The 22,389-nt window shown below is 48.4% G+C and overlaps 1 protein-coding gene across 3 annotated transcripts in view; it reads left to right on the forward strand.

Annotated features, from left to right (window-relative positions):
- Window positions 1-475: 475 nt before the first annotated feature.
- Window positions 476-22,389, forward strand: part of Dnmt1 (DNA methyltransferase 1) — a 47,168-nt gene continuing 25,254 nt past the window's right edge. The window contains exons 1-10 of one of the 3 annotated variants that reach the window (XM_034510633.2): window positions 476-646; window positions 10,566-10,602; window positions 11,245-11,352; window positions 11,473-11,701; window positions 12,545-12,623; window positions 15,071-15,146; window positions 16,064-16,095; window positions 16,417-16,495; window positions 18,022-18,059; window positions 20,544-20,628. In XM_034510633.2, coding sequence (XP_034366524.2) covers window positions 567-646; window positions 10,566-10,602; window positions 11,245-11,352; window positions 11,473-11,701; window positions 12,545-12,623; window positions 15,071-15,146; window positions 16,064-16,095; window positions 16,417-16,495; window positions 18,022-18,059; window positions 20,544-20,628 — 843 coding nt within the window. In that variant the 5' untranslated portion in view covers window positions 476-566. The remainder of the gene's footprint in view (window positions 647-10,565; window positions 10,603-11,244; window positions 11,353-11,472; window positions 11,702-12,544; window positions 12,624-15,070; window positions 15,147-16,063; window positions 16,096-16,416; window positions 16,496-18,021; window positions 18,060-20,543; window positions 20,629-22,389) is intronic. The other 2 variants (XM_034510636.2, XM_034510635.2) reach the window with 2 other exon arrangements.

A 22,389-nucleotide genomic window follows, 5' to 3' on the forward strand; every position in this document is an offset into this window, starting at 1 on the left:
TGCCTAGCTTTTCTAGCTTTTTTTTTCCTTTTTCAAAAGATTTTGTTTTTAGATCAGGCTGAAAGCAGATCCTCCCTCTTCTGCAGAAGTACTGGGATTAAAAGCACGTGTGCCACAGCCACCACCTCTGCCTGACTCAAAAGATTTTTAAAAGTTGTGTTTGTGCATGTGAGTGCAGTGCCTATAGACACCAGAAGAGGGCGTAGGATCCCCTGGAAGTGGAATTACAGGGGCTTGGAGTGGCTGGATGTGGGTGCTGGCAAGCAACCCAGGATCCTCTGCAATGGCCACACTACCTGCTCTCCAGGGGCGGGCCACCTCTCCAGGAAAGGGGGAGGTGAGTGGCGCCAGTCACAGTACGGACGAGCCCACTACAGCCAGGGGGTATGGGTGCCTCCGTCCGGCGCATGCGCACTCCCTTCGGGCATAGCATGGTCTTCCCCCACTCTCTTGTCCCGTGTGGTACATGCTGCTTCCGCTTGCGCCGCCCCCTCCCAATTGGTTTCCGCGCGCGCGAAAAAGCCGGGGTCTCGTTCAGAGCTGTTCTGTCGTCTGCAAGCTGCAAGATGCCAGCGCGAACAGCTCCAGCCCGAGTGCCTGCGCTTGCCTCCCCGGCAGGCTCGCTCCCGGACCATGTCCGCAGGCGGTAGGTGCCACGCAGGGTGCGGGTGAGGGGCGGGTCCGATGCTGAGGCATTTATTGGGGTATCTCAGGGTGGCCCTGCGGCCGCTGACAGCCAGGGCGCGCATGCGCGGGGCAGCGTTTGGCGCGGGCTGTGCTTCCTGTCGCGCGTGCCCCTGGCTGTTGGCGCCAAAATGGGTGGGGGCCGGGGTGCTGGCAAGCCCATTGACTGGGAACTTGAGGGAGGAAGGGGATCATCCTTCCTAGCCCTCTGAAATAGAACAAGCTTGGGGACACCTTCAAGGTTTCTCCTCTTTGGTCAGCCAGGCTCCTGGGTATGCAGGAAGTACCCCTCTCCCCGCCCGTGGACACCGTGAAGCCCCCACCCCACTCCAGCCTCCACTTCCGGTGCCCTGCAGATCCCGCCGCGCCCACCCGAGGGTCCCTCCGCTGGGTCCCCTGGAGGCCCTCGTGCAGAAGGGCCCTCCTTCCCAGCCCTGCTGTCAAGCCCATGCAGCTTTCTCTTTCATGGTGCGGTGCTGGGCCTGGGCAGCTTGCAGCCCTCGTGGGTTTTTGTTTTGTTTTTATCCTAAAGTAAAGGAGCTCATGAGATGCTGAGCTATCGAAGAGACTGCGTGGAGAGAGGTGGTGCTGCAGAATGGGCCCTCCACTTTGGCAGTGACATAACTGTGCCCCGAGGTCCCAGCGCAATCGAGGAAACCTTTAACACTGTCTAAAGTGTGTATCTTAGGGAGGGAAGGATGAATGGTAGTGAGATGTCTCGGCCCCCGCCCCATCATTTTAACCCCGTGAATCAGTCCCTTCGATCCTGCTGCTATCAAGGAAGCTTTTTATATTGTCCAGTGTTTATTCCGAGGGGAGAGGGATGGCAGGTAAAGCCCCTCATTTCAGAACACGTGAATCCCCCACTCCCCGCCCAAGCAATCAAGGAAGCTCTTCAGCTTTCACTGTTGTCACTGGAAATGAGGGACCCTGGGTAATGAATGGGCCCTCCACTAACTAATCTCTTCCATGTCTCCATGGGGACGGCCGTGTGCCGGGATTGGCGGGAACACTGGATCCCGCTTCCTGTTCCAGAAGGGCATCGTTTATCAGTTCGTTCCTGAAAGCTTGTCTCGAGTGTCACTGGGCATTAGTCATAGGTGCGCTGGACATATTCCAACCCGTTTAGGAGTCTACTTTTGCTATTTCCATGGGTTAGTTTACTGGGAGGCCAATTCCTGTTTGAGTTTTGGGGATAAAGTGGGAGGAGGCTGAGTTCCCCTTGTCAACCCCCCCCCCCCCCCAACTTGCCCCAGGGTTGGACCTGAGGCTGGATGTTTCCTACCACTGAGCTACACTTCCAGCCCGTTCACTTTTTCTTTGAAGATACCATTCTTGGTGAGTTTTCTAGACTGGCCGGGAATTCTCCATCTCCCTGCCTGTGTCTCCTCAGTGCTGGGATTACTGGAATGTGCCACCATGATGGTTTGGGTTCGGTTTTTGAATGCTTGTTTTTGATTCTATAGACATGAAAATGTGCAACCTTTGTGACACACCTCAACAGATTTTTTTCTTTTACAATTTACTACCAAAAATATACATATAAAGTATTTAGTTCTTTAAAATTAGACAGTGCTATAACATGTCTTTGTCTTTTTGTCTTTTTCTGTCCTTTGGTTGGTTTACATGTGTATGTTTTTGCTTTTATTTCCAGGAAGGGATTCCTGTAGGCCAAGCAGGCTAGCCTCAGGCTGTCTGTATAACCCAGGCTAGCCTTGATCTCTTGTATCTACTCAAGTGTTGAGATTACAGGAATGTGACATCATGCCTGGCTTAACTTTTCTTGACTTAGAAAAACTTACTAGTAAAATATCTACAGTATGAGATATGAGAGGTACCTCCATTTGTTAGGATAGCCCAGGAGCTGAGTTAGGCCTTGTTGCAGCTTCTGTTCGTGATGCTGGTCTGTATTTAAATGGCAGTTTGTTTAAATAGAAGTGTGCATAGTTCGGCCAGATGTATGAGTATTTTCAACATTTGGACTTAAGTCTTAGTGTGTGTGAGGGTGTATGCTACAGCTTGTGTGGAGGTCAGGACACCTTGCAGGAACTGGACTTTCCACAGGTTCTGGGTACAGAACTCAGCTCATCATCGTTGCAGCAGTCCCCTTATCTGAGTTCTTGCCAGCCCCCAGACTGACGGTTTCTTTGAAATATAGTAAACCCTGCGTCTTTGAAAACTCAAGTCATGCTTTTTAGTGGGCTGTGGTGCCTGTGGCCTGTAACGTCAGCCTTTGGGTGGCAGGAGCAGGAGGATCATGGGTTAGAATTCAACTAAGGCCTCATTTCAGACATTCACACCTTGCAAGGTGAGGGATTTCTTTTCCTGAACAGAGGGGCGTCCTTTCCACTGCTGAGATTTCTTGGTTGACATGGGTTGGCTTGCTCTTTGCTTATTTTTTGTTAAACAACTTGTGTATAAATGGTGATATATATATGTATACACACACACACACAGGTATGTGTTAAGGTGACAGAATCTTCTCTGCGTATGTGTACCACAGTGCACGTGTGGCAGTTGGGCATCTTTGTGATGTTTATTACCTTCACCTTTATGTGGATTTTGGATCAAACTGAGGTTGTCAAGGATGCGTGCCCATCTCACCAAGCCATAGTTAAGTACTTTTATCTCTTTGTGTCTGCGAGTGTAAGTATTTAGCACAATGTGTGTATGGAAGTCAGAAACTCTTTCCTGAGTCAGTTCTTAGGGGTCCTGGAGATGATCTCAGGTCATCAGATGTGACAACAAGTGCTTTTGCCCACTGAGCCATCTCATCTGACCCTAAAGTTTTTTTTTATTTTATTCTGAGATAGGGTCTTACTATGTAGCCTCAGCTAGTCTGGAATTCTGTGGAGACCAGGTTGCCCTCGAACTTGGATATCCTCTTGAATACTGGGATTAAAGGAATGTGCCACCATGCCCAGCTTAAAGAGCTTATTTTATTACATTTGAAATTTTTGGGATTGGTTTCTTGCCTTCTACTTTATGCTGAGAGATTGAGATTATGTGTAGGCACTTTGCTGTGAGTGTATCTGGGTACCACACGTGTGCCTGGTGCTCAAGGAGACCAGAAGAGGGTGTTGGATCCCTGGAACTGGATTTTCACTTTCAACCTTACTTGCTTTTTAGATATTGTTTGTTTGAGACAAGGTTTCACTGTACAACTCCAGCTGTTCTAGAACTTGATATATTAACTAGGCTGGCCGGGAGCTAACAGACTTTCCTCCTCCCTGTGCCTCTGCGTAGGGGACTAATAACCTTTTCTTTCAGACCATTTGCTTATAACCTTGCAACTCAGCGATTCAGTCAGTCTGCCTGACCAGCAAGCTCAGGGGTCCTTTATCCATCCCTGTCATTTTGTGAGTTTTCAGATCCAAATTCCTGACTCTATGCTTGTGCGGCAATCACTTTACTGACCTCTCCAGTCCTTTTCTGATTGAGTTTTTTGGACAGTTGGGTAGCTCAGGCTGGCCTCAAATTCCCTTTGTAGCTTAAGATGGCATGGACCCCTGATCCTCCTGCCTCCACTTCCAGGTACTGGCATCTATGTGCTCAGGCACACTGGTTTCTGTGGTGCTAGAGATGGAACTGGGAGCCTCAGATGTGCTAGGCAAGCCCTCAGGTTGCTGACTTTCTCTCTTCAGAAGGATAATACAGCCTGGCTTAACTCAAGTAGGAAGCGTGTTGAGTTCTTTGCAGAAGTTGAACCCAGGCCTGTGTGTTTGTTAGCTCTGTGATGGGGGTGTGAGGGCTACTTACTGCATGCAGCAGATCTGGAGTCCGCACTTGTTTGAACGGGTGTTTTGTTAAATCCTGTGCTGTCCCTCACAGCTATGTGGTTGTCATCTTAATTTTACTTAGTTCCCTGTCCATGTCCATTTTTTAAAACGTATTTTTATTTATGTGTATGTCATGTGCATGCATGTGCCCATAGAGACCACAAGAACGTATCAGATCCCTCAGCTGGAGTTACGTGGGGAGAGGGGTGCTGTAAGGTGCCTGACCTAGGTGCTGAACTTAAGTCCTCTGTAAGAGCAGTGAGTGCTGATAACCACCATGCTGTCTCTCCAGGGCTCCCCATCCATTCTGGGGGGATCCTGGGGATAGAACTCGGGTAGATAGTTTGCTACTCAATGTGCTATCTCAAAAATGGGGCTGGGGCTGACTGTTCCTTAGTTCTGTAGGTTAGCTGAACTCAAGGTTAGGGCTCCAGCCTGGAGGGCTCCTCCCTGGGCCATCTCCGCAGCAGGGAGCTTCTACCCTCCAGGGTGCCAGTATATTCAGGTACTCTGTGGAATAGGCTTTTATTCCAAGTTTGCTTGTAGAACAGTCTAGGCTTGTTCTTTCTGCAGTTTGCCTAGGCGTTTTGTGTGCCAGGTCTCAACTCACTCTTGTAGTTAAAACCGGATCTTTGTAGCCCAGGTTAGCTCTTAGTTCTCCGTCCTCCTGCCTCAGCCTTCTGAGTGCTGCTGGGCTTGCCACCATGAGCCGCCAAGCCTGGTTTAGCCTTTAAATCTTTTTCTCAGAGGTTGAGGTGACCTTCCATGTATTTTCTTAGGACTTGCCATGGGTCTGGAGTTCTTATACATGCCAGGCAAGGGCTGTGCTTCTGAGCCACACCTTAGGACAAACAGTTCTCTTGCTATAGTTCTGTAGGTCAGGAATGAGGGGTGGGATAGGTAGAGAAGAAACCAAAATCCTGGGCCAGATTCCTTCTGGAAACGGGCAGGACATGTGTCCTCTCTGGGGAACTATTTAGTTTCTTGCTGTGGTGTGTGTACAATTTTTTGTTTATTTTTCATGGCAGGGTTTTTCTGTGTAGTCTGGCTGTCTGAGTATGTAGACCAGGCTGGCCTTGAACTCAGATCGCCTGCCTGCTTGCTGCTGCCTCCCAAGTGCTAGGATTAAAGGCATGTGCCACTATGCTCGGACCTGATTTCTTTTTTATAATTTCAAGGCAGGGTATAACTGTATATTTCTGAGTGATCTTGAACTGGTTTCCCTCCTGTGTCTTTGTAAGTACTGTGACAGGTGTGTATTACACCTGTCATACATACGTGTGTGTATGAATGCAGGTATACTTCTCAGCATGCATATAGACATCTGAGGACTGTCTTAATTTAATTTTTATTAATTAAAAACTTGTAGTTACTATAGTTGGGGGTTGGCTATGGTATGTGAAGGACAGAGGTCAAATTGTTGGTATTGGCACTCTTTCTACCATTGTGTGGATTCTGGGGATCAAATTCAGGTTTCCAAACTTGCGTGGTAAACTCTTAACTACCGAGCCATCTCATTGTGTGTGTGTGTGTGTTTTGGCAGGCCATAGGTAACTGTTGGCTGTCTCCAAAATTATCTCCATTTTTATTTTTTAAGATCTTTCTCACATGGGCTGGAGAGCTGGCTCAGTGGTTAAGAGCACTGGTTCCTCTTCCAAAGGTCATGAGTTCAAATCCCAGCAACCACATGGTGGCTCACAACCATCTGTAATGAGATCTGGTGCCCTCTTCTGGGCTGTAGGCATACATGCTGTATACATAATAAACAAATAAATAAATAAAAAAATCTTTTTAAAACTCTTCCTCATTGAGCCTAGAGCTCTTCTTTGTTCAGATTGGCTGGCTAGCAAGCCTAGGACTGTTTTTTCTCCATTCGCAGCTTTTTACGTGGATCCCAGGATCCTTGCCTGGGTCCTTGCCGAGTCATTTCCCCATCCCTCTTCTGTTGCAGCTTCAGACTTGTTATGTAACCGAGGATGACCTGAAACTCGTGATGTTCCTGCCTCAGCCTCTTGAGTGTTGAGTTGCAGGTGTGCGCCACTGTGTCTGGCTACGGCCGGACTGAGTAGTCTCCAGCTTCTGAAACCGCCTGACAGGGTGATGTCTACCTCTTGGTCGTCCCTGCCACCACCTCCACTTTAAAGCCAGCCTTAGTCCCTGTGTTTCTCTGACCTTTCCTCCATGCTTTCGTACCTTTTGCAATGCAGCTAGAAGGCTCTGTGCCGAGGAAGCTAAGTGGTTAGGCTCATGCTGATTGTCCCTGATAAGTTTTCCCGTCTTTCATTTGAAAATGCTGGAATCTTAGTCACATCTGCAGAGTTGCTGTTGCCAAATAAGTTGAAGTCACGGGTCCTGGGGTCAGAGCAACAGTGTCTTGTGAGAAGAGATGACATTGTTTTGCTACCCAAGATATTAGTTTGATTCATCTATCAGATGGCCTCACCCTATCTGCCTAGTTACAGGCAGGGCGAGGGTATATAGCTGGGTGGGAGAGTGTGCCTTTAGTATATTCAGGGCCTGGCTTCCATCCCTAGCAGCAGACAGAAAAGGCAGGGCTCTAGAACAGGCCCTGTTGTGCTGCCAAGTTGTATTTCAGACCAGCATTTCTGGTTTAGGATGTTGAAATAACCTTTGCAATCTCTCTAGTTCATGTTTCTGTCAGACGAATTTTTCCCTAAAAGTATGGCTCTGATCTGGTGGTCCTTCCTCTCCCGTGGTCCTTTGATGGCCTTGCAACAAGATGACTGCTTCTGTGCCTCTCCCACGGTTGCTAGCCCTTCTCTGTACTTACCTTTTCTGTCTGACACTGTTAGGGCTATTTTTTGGGTGTCTTAGAAGCAGCTTCCACCCTGGGGCTCTGCTGGGGAGGCTCCTCTGCCTAGGTCACCCCTTGCTGTTGGGCTTGTTCTCCAGGGAAGGGCTCAAGTTTGTTTGTTTGTTTGTTTTTTCCTCTTGACAGGGTTTCTCTGTATCCCTGGTTGTCCTAGAACTCACTCTGTAGACCAGGCTGTCCTTGAGCTCAGATCTGCTGCCTCTGCCTCCTGAGTGCTGGGGTTAAAGGCGTGCACCACTGTGGCCCTGCTGAAGAAGAGCTCAAGTTTTAGCTTCATCTACATTAGCTGTGTTAAGATTAGGTTTGTCATGTGCGTGTCCAGCTTGTGTTTGGAGGGCAGGAGGAGGTCCCTGCCACCTCCTTGGTTGCACTTTGGTCGGACTTGCTGGGAGGTGCCTTTACCCGCTGGCTCCTCTCACCAGAACCCTACATTGTCTTGTTTGAGGTAGCATGGAGCCATGCAGTCCAGGCTGGTTTGGAACTTGCCATCCTCCTGCCCCTGCCTCCTTGAGAGACGGGATCCAGTGCAGCACTGCTGCACCTGGCTGTGTTTGCCTTCCAAAGTTTTCCAAGGTTTATGTGTAGTTTATCTTAGACGGCTGGGCTGTTGGAAGTAGGAATGAATCCTAGCCTGTCAGGTTGGCGCGGGGCTGGGGTGTTTCAAGTTCTCCACTGGAGAACTGGACTTTCTCATTCACTTTGAGACGTGATGCTTTTTTGCATCTCGGGTTAGTTAGCCTGTGGACTCCCCATTCTGAGTGCTAGGATTCCAGGCCTGTACCACCACACCTGAGTCTTTCTTGGAGGGATCTTGGGATCTAAAGACTGTTGAGCGGTGGTCACAGTAGCTGTGTCCCACCACGATTTTAAGGGAGTGTAACTGGTTTGGGATTATGTGACTCATTAGTTGGCCTCTTGCCCAACACATGTGAGTTTGATTCCATCCTAGCTCAGGTGAGGTACAGAAGGGACAAGACAGTCACATGGGCTGTTGTAGCAGCTGTGTTTATGCCTCTGGCTACAAGTGTCCGCTTCTGCAGCTGCCTTTCTTTGAGTCTTGCCTTTGGCTAAGTTACTGTAGGCTAACTCACTGTAGGGATGACTGTTGCAGGATGGCCCCCTGAGCTCCTGGAATGGTTTTCTTTTCATTTGGGCTTTGTGTGTGTTAGGCAGTGCTCTGCCACACTCCAGCCTGAGCTAAAAAGTCATCATTCCAGAGCTTTATTTTTAGTTACTTACATGGAGCCAGGCTAGCCTTAAACTCATTAAGTAGTCTAGGCTAGCCTTGCACTCTTATCTCTACCCCCTCTAACTCCCGAGTGCTGGGCTCACAGGTGTGCATTACCACACCTGGGTTACTACCGGATGCTGGGGATGGAACCCAAATGTAAATACCCAACAAGCGTTCTCAAGACCCCAGCTGCCAAGAGCTGGAGTCCCTGCTATACTGTAGCTTGCCACAAGTCCAACTGTAGGATGCAGAACATCTTTCCCAAGCAAAAGCCCCCGTGCTGACTGCCGGGCTGGTCGGTAGGCTTGTCTGTCGGTAGGCTTGTCTCCATCTGCTAACATTTGTCTCGTTACCCAGTTTGTTGCCCGGAACAGGGTCTAGCTCCTCACGGTGTTTGCCTACTTGCTCAGGGGTCTAACATGCAGTGGGTACCCATGTATAGGGGCGGTGCTAAAAGGAGGAGGCAGGGTATGCCAGTAACAGTAGAGTAACCATGGTGACTCTGGTCCTGCAGCTGCCAGGAAGACTGGATCTGCCCTCTAGTTACTGAAACCTGAGAAGCCAGACTTGGAAACTGCTGGGATGGGGCAGAGATGCACAGGCCAGGCCCCTGTGGTGCCCTCACCTCTCTGACAGACACCCACCTAGCTGGTTAGACCTGTTCACCCTCCACTGCCCCAAGGCTCCCAGGCTGAGTAACAGGTGGCCTCTTCTGTGTCTTTTCCTTCTAGTCTTTCTCCTCTGACCAGAGAGGTAAGATTATCGTCAACAATCTGACCGGTTCTCTAAAGACAAACCCAATAGAACTCTGTGCTTCTGTGCTTAAGTACACCTTCTGGAGGCAGAGCTCTGAGATTTCAGCCTGCTGTATTGTCCCTCCTAGTAGAGTGCTATGCACGGAATCCAGGGCCTTCACATGCCTGCCGGGCTGAACTCTACTCCTGAGCTGTGTTCTCAGCTCACCAGCTCGCCTTGAGTTTCCTCTCCAGCTCCTCAGTATGTGGGCATGCCCAATGCCCGGAACCCTCACTTTTCCCATGTATTCAGTTCTGCAGTAGAGGGCTGCCAGCCATGCATGGCCTTCAGGAGCCATCAGCTGGCTGGTTGGTACAGTGCAGCCATGACTCGTGCTGACATCATGAATGCTGTGGCAGGTCTTTTAGGAGCTGACCCAGTTAGGGAAAACAGTTGTAGGTCATCGTGTCAGAAGGACCCTGACTGACAGCTCCCCAAGCTAGCCTCAAGCTCACATTGACAAACCAAGGAGGACTCTGAATTTTTGATCCTCCTTCCCCTTCGTACCGAGTCCTGGAACTACAGGAGTATACCACAATACCCAGTTTATGAAGAGCTAGGCATGGAACCCCGTGCCTCGTGCTAGGCAAGCACTCTGCTGGCTGAGCCACACCTCCAGCCCTGTTTGAGGAACAGTCTGTACTATGTTGCCCAGGCCTTCATCAGAGTGCTGGTCTGATCGTGTGAGCAGCTATCTGATGTAGCTCCTGGGCTGCCCTTACCCCTTTCTGGTTGTAGTGTTAGCACTTGGGAGGTGGAGGCCGCAGGAGTAGGAGGTCAAGGCATTCCTAGTCACCTGGCCCTGTGAGAGATTCTTATCTATAGAACAGCCAAAAGAAAGTTGATGCTAGACACTGACTGGGGCCAGGGGTCGAAGCAGTGCTGTTTCCCCAACACTCAAATATTATGTCCTGTCCTGTCCTGTCCTCTTTCTTTCCTTTCCTCTTTCTTTCTCTCTGTGTCTGTCTGTCTGTCTGTCTGTCTCTCTCTCTCTCTCTCTCTCTCTCTCTCTCTCTCTCTCTCTTTCTTTCTTTCTTTCTTTCTTTCTTTCTTTCTTTCTTTCTTTCTGGTACATTTCTCACTGCATTGCCCAAGTTGGCTGCAGAGTCACAGGCTTTGAGTGATCCTCCTGCCTCAGCAGGAGGCTAATACCATACCACAGTTCCGACTCCCCTCCCCCAGTTCTTTGTTCTAGATTGATTCTCAAAGGTAAATGAAGTTCTTATTTATTTCCTTTACCCAGGCTCAAAGACTTGGAAAGAGATGGCTTAACAGAAAAGGTAACTGCTCTTCCTCCGCGTACCTCCTCGTGCGTGTACCTTGCGTGCTTCTGTGTGTCCATGTATGTGTGGGTACCTATATGCAGTCAGGTGCATTCGGAGGCCAGAGGTTGACATCTGATATTGGTCACTGTACACTTTATTTACTAAGGTGGAGACCCACTGAATCTGGAACTCATGGGTTCACTAGTCTGAAGTATCTGCCTGAGTGCTGGAATTGTAGGTTGGCTACTATGTCTGCTAAGCTTTATGCTTGTACTGGCTGTCTGGACCCTCATCTTCACGCTTGCATAGCGAGTTTGAATGTCCAAGCTATCTCCCAGGCCCCTAGGGTTTTTTCTTTTCTTTTCTTTTTTTTTCCTTTTTGTTTTCGGGCAGGGTTTTGATCCATAGCTTGGGCTGACCCTGAACTTAGTAGGTAGTTCAGACTGGCCTTAAGTTTACAACAACCCTCCTTGTCTGAGCTTCCTGATGTTGAGATCTTGGGCATCCTGCACTGTGCTTGGCTGTATTTAGTTTTTAGCAGAGCCAGGACTGCCTGTTACCCCAGCTACTGGGGCAGTTAGGCATCTTCGTTCTGTATTAGTTTGTTACTTGTTAGCTGGGAAGTTTGGGGGTTCCTCAGCTATGTCCTTCCCACAGGAGTGTGTGAAAGAGAAATTGAACTTACTGCATGAATTCCTGCAAACAGAAATAAAGAGCCAGTTATGTGACTTGGAAACCAAATTACATAAAGAAGAATTGTCTGAGGTAAGTCTGTTTTTCCCAGTTTCCAGAAAGCTGCCTGCTTTTGGGTCTGTGACCAGAGGCAGAGGCTTCTGTGTGTCCTACTGTGATGTCTTCCTGCTAAGTTATACTTTCCTGTTGTAGGAAGGCTACCTGGCTAAAGTCAAGTCCCTTTTAAATAAGGATTTGTCCTTGGAGAACGGAACACTTTCTCTCACTCAAAAAGCCAACGGTTGTCCTGCCAACGGGAGCCGGCCAACCTGGAGAGCAGAAATGGCAGACTCAAACCAATCCCCAAGATCCAGGCCCAAGCCTCGGGGACCCAGAAGAAGCAAGTCGGACAGTGAGGCCACTTGTAAGGACACGAGACATGGTGGGTTATGGTTGGTTGTTTTGGGCTTTCTGGTTGGTTGTTTTTGAGATGGTACCTGTTCAGCCTGGCTTTAGAAGTCTGTCCTGCTTCAGCCTCCTGCATGCTGGCATGATAGGGCTGTGTTGTCTCTCTTGCTGGTCTCAATTGATTTGTTTATATCTTGGAGGCTGTTATTTGAGGAGACAATCCACTTGAACCATGACACGCACCACATGTATTCCAGTTGTTTCTGTTGGTTTCTGGTGCCAAAAAAGAAGCCTAAGGCCTTGTGAACACTAAGTCCATGCCGACACTCAGCTGCACCCTTACTCTCTGGTCTCTTAACTTCCCTTTCCTTGTCCGTCTGCCCCTGCCTCTCTGGAGTGCTAGGGTGTAACCCAGGACCTGTGTGTGCTAGGGAAGGGCACATCTGCCAAGCCAAGCCCCGGCTGTTTCTTTTTCAGGGGAGGAGGAGCAGTGTTGCTGGGGTTGGAGGTGGGGTCCAGGTGTGCAGGTGCTCTGCTGCAGAGCTGCACTGGGCCTCTGGCTTACTTTCTGTACGCTTCTGCCTAGCTTAGAATCATAGATGGTCCCTATGTGAGGTTTCAGTTTAGGGTTTTGAGGTTTATGACGGTGTAGGCATGGTATGTGGTCACTGTAAACCAATTTTGGATTCTGGGCTGCATGATACTGTTGCCAGATACTAAGCAATGGCAGTTCTAAGGGGCTGTCTGCTGACCCGTGTAAACTGGTATGCAGTTTATCGTCCAGATTGAGAGCCAAGAAATGTGCATTCTTGTAGCGCCTGCCACCTGCAGTCACTTGTTCTTGAAGTATGCTGTGTCCCTTTCTCTTGTTTTTAAGCAGTCGAAGCTTCGTCTAGTTCGGTGGCTACAAGGAGAACCACCAGGCAGACCACTATCACGTCTCACTTCACGAAGGGGTTAGTAGTAACTCGTGATTCTTACTAACTAGCATTAGTCAGCATTCTTGTGCTAGCATTAGCTAGCATTCTTGGGGTCTAGTAACCTTGGGGAGAAAATGAGTCCGAGTGAACTTCCCTGCCTTCCATAATTCCTAAGTTTTATTTCTTTCTTGCCTTTGTTTTAGTACTGAGGATAGAACCCGGGGTCTGGTTCATGTTAGGGAGTCTACCATTGAGCCATGCCCTTATCCCCTCATCAGAGGTTTTAGGCAAGGGCTTTCCCACTGAGCCATGCCCCCACCCACTCCCTCGGACATTCTAGGTAGAGTCTTTCCCACTGAGCCATGCCCCCACCCACTCCCTCGGACATTCTAGGTAGAGTCTTTCCCACTGAGCCACACTTTGGCTTTACTTAGACATTCATTTTGTAGGTTTTTGTTCACTAGACATTGACAAACATTACTTGTGAACACTTTTTTTTTCCTCCTTTTGAGCAAACTTAAAGTATACATACACAAAGCTATAGAATACAGTCCAAGAACCTTTATGCTCAGAGGCTCAGAGTCGGAGAGATGTCTTGGCAGTTAAGAGCACTGGCTGTTCTTGCAGAGTACCCGGTGATTCTCTCCCCCCACGTGTAGTTAACGACCATCTGTAACTCCAGTCCTGTCGAGGTGCTGCCCTCTTCCAGCCTCCTTGGGCACTGCATGCATGTGGTGCACAGACATACATACATGTGGGCAAAGCAGCTATATACACAAAGCTTAAACAAAACAAAGAACCCTCATAACAAGCAGTGCACAGGTAAAGCCTAATGCTGCTCTCATGCTTTATGAAGTACTTTTGGAGTGGAACCTTGCTCCATAAAGCTATATCCGCCAACTTCATAACAATACAAACTTACACAAAACATATGTGGTGGGGTTTTTTTTTTTAAAAAGACTTAAGTTCATGCATACAGGTGTTTTGCCTGCATGTATGTCTATGCACCACACTGTATAGTGCCTGTAGAAGTCAGAAGAGGGTATTGGATCCCCTGGAACTGGAGTTACTAATGCTGGACCCTGAACCCAGATTCTTTGCAAGAGGAGAGGGTGCTCTTAAGCACCACACCCTCTCTCCGGCTGCACACATATGTTCCTACACACAGTGTGTATGTCATGTGTATGCATTTGTGCTGTGTACTCACCTATCCGGCCAGCCTTGGCCGAGGTGGAACTCGGGTATTCAAGAGCACTGGATGCTCTTAATCACTGAGCTATCTTTCCAACACACAGTGTTTCTCTGAAACCTTAGCATATTCCCTGCCACTTTGCAAGTCTCAAAGCAGTGGATCTAGACAGCAGTGGCTCCTTACAAAAGTAACAGATTTTTGACAGATAACTGTTCTTCAAGTCATCCTCAAAAGTATGAAGCTGGGCAGCTTCTTTTAAAGAAGACCTGGTCTAATTCCCAGAACCTACATGGTGGTTCACAGCTACCTGTAACTTGGGGATCTGATGTCCTCTTTGGCCTCTGCAGGTACCGGGCACACAGTTCATAGATACACATGCAAAACAAGATATCCTCAAACCCTCAAAAGCTGGACACAGGGAGATGACCTAGTAGACAGTGCGTGCTTGCTTTGCAAGCACAAGAAACCTGTGTTCAGATCCCAGACACTCACTTGAAAAGCCAGGAATGGTAGTGCTTGTTTACCATCTTAGTGTGGATGGGTGGACACAGAGGCAGACCCTGTCCCTGGCTGGCTAGTGCAGACAAGCCAGTGAGCTCCAGGATCAGGGAGAGACCACTGTCTCAAAAATAAAGTGCTGGACAGTGGTGGTGCACACCTTTGATCTCAGCACTCAAGAGCAGAGGCAGGTAGATCTCTTGAGTTCAAGGCTAACCTGGTCTACAAGAGTTCCGGGACAGCCAGGGCTACACAGAGAAACCATGTCTCCCAAACCAAAAACCCCTCAAAAACAGAAAACCAGATTCACCCAATTCCAGGTGGCTCAGTGCTTAAGAGCACCTGCTCTTCTTGCAGAGGACTCATGTTCAGGGCCCAGCACTCCCGGTGCCTCACAGCTACTGTGGTAACTAGTCCAGGGGATCCAGCACCCTCTGACTTCCACAGGTACTACTATACAGTATGGTGCATAGGCACACATACAGGCAAAGCACACGTACACATGAAATCAAATCTAACTTTTTTGTTTAAAAACAAATACATGGATGTGAGCATTGTGCTCACAATTGCTTGTAACTCCAGCTCCAGGGGACCTAACTCTCCTGGTCTCCCAAGAGTACATACACACATGCACTAAAATAATACAAGTGATCAGTCCTGGACAGACGGGCCCCTCCTGGCAGGGAAGATACCTGGACCTTTAAGAAGCTCTTTTGTGAGAGAGAAGAAGTTATTGAGGGCTACTGGACAGCGGGGGGATCTCAGAACTAACAATCTTCTCACTGTGTGACAGCCCTGCTAAACGGAAACCCGAGGAAGAATCTGAAAAGAGAGACTCAGATGAATCTGTTGTAGAGGAGAGAGACCAGGTGGGCCAGCCCTGTGGACTCTGGACACTTAGTTTGATTTATTTGCTGTCAGAGTGAGCAAAGGTGGTCTGTGTACACACAGTCTCCTTATAGTTGGTGTTTCAGAGTTGGTGGGTTAGAGGAGGGGAGGGGCGGCATGTTGATAGAGTGTGTTACATGCTGGTGGGGCCTGATGGCTTTACACATGGTAGCCCAGCAGACTGGAGTCCTGGGACAGCTGATGCTGTGGTTCTGGTCTGATGGCATGGGGGGCGGTTCTATTTACTTTTTTCAATGTTGGGATCAAACCCAAGGCCTCACCCATCCTAGGTAAGCACTGTACCATTGAGCTCGAATTGGGCCCCAGTGTTTGATATATACAAATATATCGAGACAGTACTATGTAGCCCAGGCTGGGGTTGAACTCTGTATGTAGCTGAGCCTGGGCTTGAACTCTTGATCTTCCTGTCTCCACCTCCCAAGTGCTAGGATGACAAGTATGGACTACCATCAGCAGCTGGTTGGGATTTCTGTGTATGCTTTGGGTTTTGTGTGTGGGTTTGTGTACATGTGTTTAGGTGCCCAAGGAAGCCAGAGATGCCTGGTACCTTTGGATCCAGAGTTAGAGGGAGTTATGAGCCACATGAGATGGGTACTGGGAACTGAAGTCTGGCTTTCTTGAAGAGCAATGTGCACTCTAGTGACTGAACCATCTCTCCACACACCCTGCCCCTCTTTGATGAAGGATGTCACTGTGTAAACCAGGATGCCTTGAAACTATAGCTCAGGGTGGGCATGAGCTTATGGTGGTTCTCCTGCCTTGGTTGCTTGAATACCAAGTTGCAGGTGTAGGCTAACACGCCTGGCTCTGCTCACTTGTTTAATTTGTTTGTTGATCTGCATTCCGAACCAACATTGTCTTCTCTTCCTCTGTCTAGGATAAGAAACGCAGAGTTGCAGGCGCAGAGCGGTAAGAATCCATATAGTCTCCTCTCTTTGTCTCAGTTACAGAAATTGCTTTCTGAAAAGTTGAAAAGGGTTCTATAATAACTATAAACCTGTTAAGGGTGCTGAATTTGGGGCCAAATTATTAATCTTTCAATTCTTCCCTCCTCACAAAAGGAGATGAGGTCTCCTGGTATCATGAGGCCTGGGTTGGTAAGAGAACACCTGGCTATCACAGTTCTGGGGTGGCGATTGCTGTTGGTGTAGGAAGTTGGGTTCATGAAGCTGCTTCTGGGGCCTGAGCTGCTTGGGTCCTGCCTAGGTAATAGTCTGCTTTGCCCGACAGTGGTGCTGAAGTTTCTGTGGAGAAACCAGAAGGAGCAATGCCGGAATCCCAGCTGTTTGAGGAAGAGCAAGGCGAACAGGTGAAGCCCTCCCCTGCTGCTTTCCTTGAGCACATCTCTCTGGTTCTGGGAGTGAGGTGGAGGTGTGGAGGGCAGAGGAGGGGTGCATGACAGCTGACTTAGGAAGCTTGACTGAAAGTCTCCTTTGTGAGCATAGAGGTGGGGCTTGGCTCCATAGCGGTATCCACATGCAACGCTGCCTTCTGGGCTGGGCTCTGGCCCAGTGGCAGAGGATTTGTATAGCATGCTTGAAGCTCTGGGTTCCATCCCTGGCATCCTCAAGAAAGAGAAAACCTATTTAACATTGCCCCCTTGACTGGGAAGAGGTCATTTCTTTCAAGCCAGCACTGCCAGGAAATGAAAGTGAAGGGTCTGAGCTGCACAGATACTTTTTGATGTGTCTTTTTTAAATAGCTTAGTTGGTGGGGTGCTTGCCTGCATGCATGTGCAGCCTTGGGTTTTATCAGCTACTTAGTCCTAGTACTTGGGAAGTAGAGGTCATCCTTTTCTACATGGCAGGTTCAAGGTTAACCTGGGCTATATGAGACTTACCTCAAAAGGCACCCTCTCCCCCCACAAAATTTGGGATACTACCTTTATCATGTCTGTTAGAGTCCACACATGCAGATTTGAAAAACAACTTTTAGGGGTTCTTTATCATGGAGCTCAGAAAGCTCGGAACATTAGTCTAGACAGCCACAGAGCATCTCACTGGTCCTGGGTTTGGCCTTTTGTATTCAGGGAACTCCATCTCAGGTCATTAGAGCTGTATGGCAGGCCTTTGTGCTTGCTGAGACATTTCCCTAGCCCTTTAAAAATCGTGTGTGTGTGTGTGTGTGTGTGTATGTGTGTATATGTGTGTGTGTGTGTGTGTGTGTGTGTGTGTGTGTGTGTGTACACTGCAGCACCTCCCCAGCCCAGGATTTGCTTTAGTTTTTCTTTCCCTGCCCCCATGGTTTGTCTCATAAGGATACCTTTGCCGTCTGCTGACTCTATCAGAAGATAGTTGGTTTTTGTTTTATTTGAGATGGGGGTTTCTTTTGTGTAGGAAAAAACTTGACTGTCCTAGAACTAGCTCTGTAGACCAGACTGGCCTCCTGAGTGCTGGGATTAAAGGCCTGTGCCACCACTGCTGGGCTTTTTAAATTTTTTTAAGGAAGCAGAGTTGGAATTCCATAAAGATACTTTAATGTAGGCTTATGTGTGAGTTGAGAGAAAGGCAACCTCCTAGATACTAGGTGTGGCTCCCCCAGAATCAGAGTAGGATAAAACCAAGTGTCGTCTGGACTCCAGGAAGAGCCACCCAAAACAGTTGTCCTGATGATACATAGCATAGCATTCACCTACCAATCTTACTAACTAGAATCTAGTAAGGTTACTGCAGGTCTGTTAATTCCATAGCAGGAATTCAGGACAACTTGGGGAATTAACTTTTTTCGTGGTGAAGGTGCCAGGATCTCAGTATGTGTATATATGTGTCTAACATCAAACGTGATATGTAGACCAGACCGGCTTTTTTTTTTATTAACTCTTATTTCCTCTCTTAGGAAGATGACAGGAGCCTTCGTCGTCAAACCAGAGAGCTGTAAGTGCAGCTGTCAAGCCTCTACGTCCTACAGTGGTGCTTAGTTGCAGTGGGACTGCTGTGAATAAGGGGCTGGGACCAAGCACGGGTGTATTTTGTAGTCTAGACCAAGCTGGGCTGGAGAGATGGCTCAGCAGTTAAGAACACCACAACTCCAGATCCCAGGGAGTCAGACACTCTTCTGGCACATGTGTACAGATACATGCTGGCAAAACACCCATATACCCAAAGCACTAGTCGCTGAAAACCAGACCAAGGACCAGTGAGGTGGCTCACTGTGTAAAGGTGCTTGTTGCACAAGTCTGACAATTGGAGCTCAACCCGTGGAACCCACATGATAAAGGTTGTCTTCTGACTTCCATATATGTGTCTATACTCATATCATGCAGATAACTAAAGTCAAACCAAGCTGGCCATGGTGGGATGCATCGGTAACCTCATCTTGTGTTGGAGACTAAGGCAGGAAGGTTTCTGTGAATTCAAGGCCAGCCTGAGCTACAGTGAGCTTTCCTTTTTTTCAAAAAGAAAAAAATCGCCAGGCAGTGGTGGCGCACGCCTTTAATCCCAGCACTTGAGAGGCAGAGGCAGGTGGATTTCTGAGTTCGAGGCCAGCCTGGTCTACAGAGTGAGTTCCAGGACAGCCAGGGCTACACAGAGAAACTCTGTCTCGAAAATCCAAAAAGAAAAAGAAAAAAATCAGTAAGAAATAAGAGTATTGTGGTGTACACTTTTTAATCCTAACACTCGGGAGACAGGTGTATCTTTATGTTCTGAGTCAGTCAAGTTTCGGGCCAGCAAGGACTAGAGATACACTGTTTGAACAACCAAGGGTAGTCTACCTACCTTAGCAAAGGCTGACATCATTACTAGCCTGTGACCTTACTCAAGAGCTCGCCTCAGTGGTCGAATTGCCATCCATCACGTGGCTGAGTGGTTGTATTAGGTTAGCTTGTACTCAGAATGTGCTGGCTGACAGTTGCAGTGCTCTGTAACCATTGAGCTCACCGAGGCTTGCAAAGTGGCAGCTGATTCTGGCAGACAATGGGCTAACTTAATTGTCCCATGACTTAACCCACCTGAGCACATCCTTGTGGCCATAGAAGGGCACAAGCAACTAGTGCTGGCCTTTAATACTGATTTTGATTCTGTTTGTGTATATTTATTCTGTTTGTATATATTTTGTTTTGTTTTCAAGACAGGGCTTCTCTATGTAGACCTGGCTGCCCTGGAGCTCACTCTGTAGACCAGGCTGGCCTTGAACTTAATAGAGATCTGCCTGCTTCTGCCTCCTGGCTTATTTGGAGGTTTTTGTTGATAGGATCTCCATGTAATCCAGGCTGGCCTCAGACCTGATCCTCCTGCCTCAGCATCTGGAATACAGGAATTTCAGGCCTATCATATCCAAATAGAGATGATCCTTTTTTTTGAAATGTACCCTAACATTCGGGTGTTTAATAGCCAGAGATCTGCGTAGATGCCTTTCTTACTGGTCCCATCTGTTCATTCAGGCAGGAGCTCCCAACTGCATCCGGAGGTCACTATAGGGCTAGTCTCACACCATCCAAACACTGGAATCCCAGGGGTTCCCATGCTGTGCCTGCACAGCCAGTGTTTACATAGGTGCTGGGCAGTGTGAACGACAGTCCTTTTCTGAGCTATTCCCCAACCTCAGAGATAGTGGGTAGTGGTGTTTTTTGTTGTTTTGGGTTTTTTGTTTGTTTGGTTTGGTTTTTGTTGCTGTTTGTTTAAAGTTTCTCACTTGACTCGTGCAAACATTAAAGGCCCAAGTCCAGAGAACAGCCTACTACCTGACCCACAGATGAGGGGTGTGTGGGGGTGCGGAAGAGTAAGGACAGTTGGGCTCCTGTGTGAGGCCAGTCTTCTGTGCTTGCTGCTGCTGGTCTCGCTCTGCTCATTTGTCCTCAGCAGTGTTCACAGGGCAGGTGCAGACAGTCCTGCCAGGCTTGCGATTGCCCGTGAGGGTCTGCTGGTGGTTTATCTTAACCCCGGGCGTCTCTGATTATCTTTCATTTGAAGAGCCGAGTGGTGTGGTTGATAGGCTCAGGGTGTGCATGTGCACATACCAGTGTGTTTATCTGAGAGTATATATACATGCTACATCTTGCCTGCAGAGGTAGAAGGAGAGCTCTCAGGATTCAGTTCCCTCCTCCCATTGTGGATTGTGGGGATGGAGCTCAGATCATCAGGCTTACGTGGTAAAATCCTTTATCTTCAGACATCTGGTGGGTCCCAGTTGAGTACTTGTCATCAGTTCATGGTGCACTAGGTTTGAGCCCCAATTCTGCACAAATACGTAAAATCATAGAAAGGATAAACAGGTGAAGGATAGGAAAGGTGGCCTGGTCTTGAACCGAGAGGAAACATTTAAACCTCATGTGACCACTTGGATGATGCCCAGAGCCTTGAAGACCAGTGTTCATGTGTGAGATTTTTATTTATTTTGCTTTTCCTTTTATTTGTCAGAGCATTGAGGCGGAGGTCAAGGGAAGAACCAGACAGAGAAGCAAGACCAAGCACTCACCCGGACATGGACGATGACGAAGAAAAGGCAAAGCCCTTCTCTATCTTAAGTGGGCCTTGCTGTGTTCTGCTGGATTGGCAGAGACGGTGCTGGGCAGGGGTCTGGGCGCAAAACCTGCTCCTTCCTCTCTACTCGGGCAGATTTGCCTTGTCTCCTTTGGGTGTTGGTTGGTTGTCACTGCATGTCAGCCTGTCGGTTCAGCAAGCCTGCCTGCTCCTTTAAGTCCTAAGTTCAGTTCTTGACTCTCCGTCTTTCTCCCCTCTACTTAACTGAGCATCCTCACAACCTAAACAAGGCTGACAAAGTGGTACACACCTGTAACGTAGGTAGGGCAGAGGCAGGAGCAAGATCCTAAACATGAGGACCTGAGCTATAAACTGTTTCAAACAACCAGAATCCTCTCTGTTAGATGGTGGTGTAAGGATTCTCAGTAAAACATGGCAGTGTTTGCCTGGGTCCTCATATCCTCCGCTCGAGTGCATGTGTGTTACCTAGCACCTTGTAAATGCTGTTTGCTTTTCTGTTAGTTTCTGTGGGCTGAGGACAGTTTTCTGAGCCTCTTGCATCTGCGGTTGGTTGAATCTTCGGGGACGTGGAAGATTGATTACCCTAGGTGCCGAGGCCTCTAAGAGGGTACAGTGCTCAGTCTGTGGGTTCCTGTTCTATGGATCTCTAGGGCAGTAGGTGAGGCCACATACACATGTCTCAGGTGTCCACCTTAGGAGATGCCTGAGAAATGACCAACTGGTTTCCTCCCTATTGAGATTTATAGAGTAGAGCCCAGGCGAGCAGGCTTGTGAGTGTTCTCACCACTTGTCTAAGAGTCCAGCAGAAGCTCTGGTAATTGCCCCAGGTTCAGTGATGTTTCTGTGTTTCACTCTTTGCCGGGATGCCAGTGGATCACTGTCAGTGCTTGCCTCAAGGCAGGGAGCTTTTGTTTGTATCCCATTTTATTTTCACGTCTCTGTGTGTATTGGTGTGTGTGGACATCAAGAGGACAGATTGTGGGAATTGGTTCTTGTCCAGTTGTCAGGCTGGTTTGCAGGTGTTGAATCATCTTGTTGGCTAGCTCTTGGTTTGGGGTAAGTTCCCACTGTGGGACCCAGATGGCCTACAGCTTGTCACCTATCCCAGAGTGCTTCACAGCTGCCTTGTGGGATGGGAGGGTAGAGATTAACACTCAAGTTGTTGATGTATATAGACCCAGTCATACCAGAAGGGTACCATTCATTTATGAGCTCAGAAATGCTCCACTGTGTCTAGTGTGTACTTCCTGTTTGGTTTTTTTGTTCTGTTTGAAACAGAACTGTGTAGCCAAGGATCCCCTTGCATTCCTGGCTTTCCTACCCCTCACTCCAGCCCCAGTGCTGGGATCACAGGGCTGTGCCACCACTCCCAAGACATCACGGATGCTTGGCAGGCACTCTGTCCACTGAGCCTTAGCCTGTCTTGTTTTTGAGACCGTGTCTTACTATGGAGTCCTGGCTGGCTTCAGATTGAGAGCGCCACCTGCCTCTTCCTCCCAAGCAATGCTATTAAAGGTGGGTGTCACCGTGCTTAGCTGTGGTTTTGTCTTTGTATTTTAAGGCAAGGTCTCAGGCTTCATCCTCCAAGTGCTAGATTATAGCATGACCACCATGTCTAGAAAGTTCTTCAGTGCCTGTTGATCTGAGAAGTAGAAAGTACAATCCTGAAGTCTCTGGTCTCCCCATTTTGGCCCAGGAGAGAATCTGTTTTCTGGTGTTCAGAGAACCAAGATGCTGAACCTGTGCTCTTCTGCTTGCATTT

Source organism: Arvicanthis niloticus, chromosome 8 (genome assembly GCF_011762505.2).
Source record: "Arvicanthis niloticus isolate mArvNil1 chromosome 8, mArvNil1.pat.X, whole genome shotgun sequence".
NCBI classification, from domain to species: Eukaryota; Metazoa; Chordata; class Mammalia; order Rodentia; family Muridae; genus Arvicanthis; species Arvicanthis niloticus.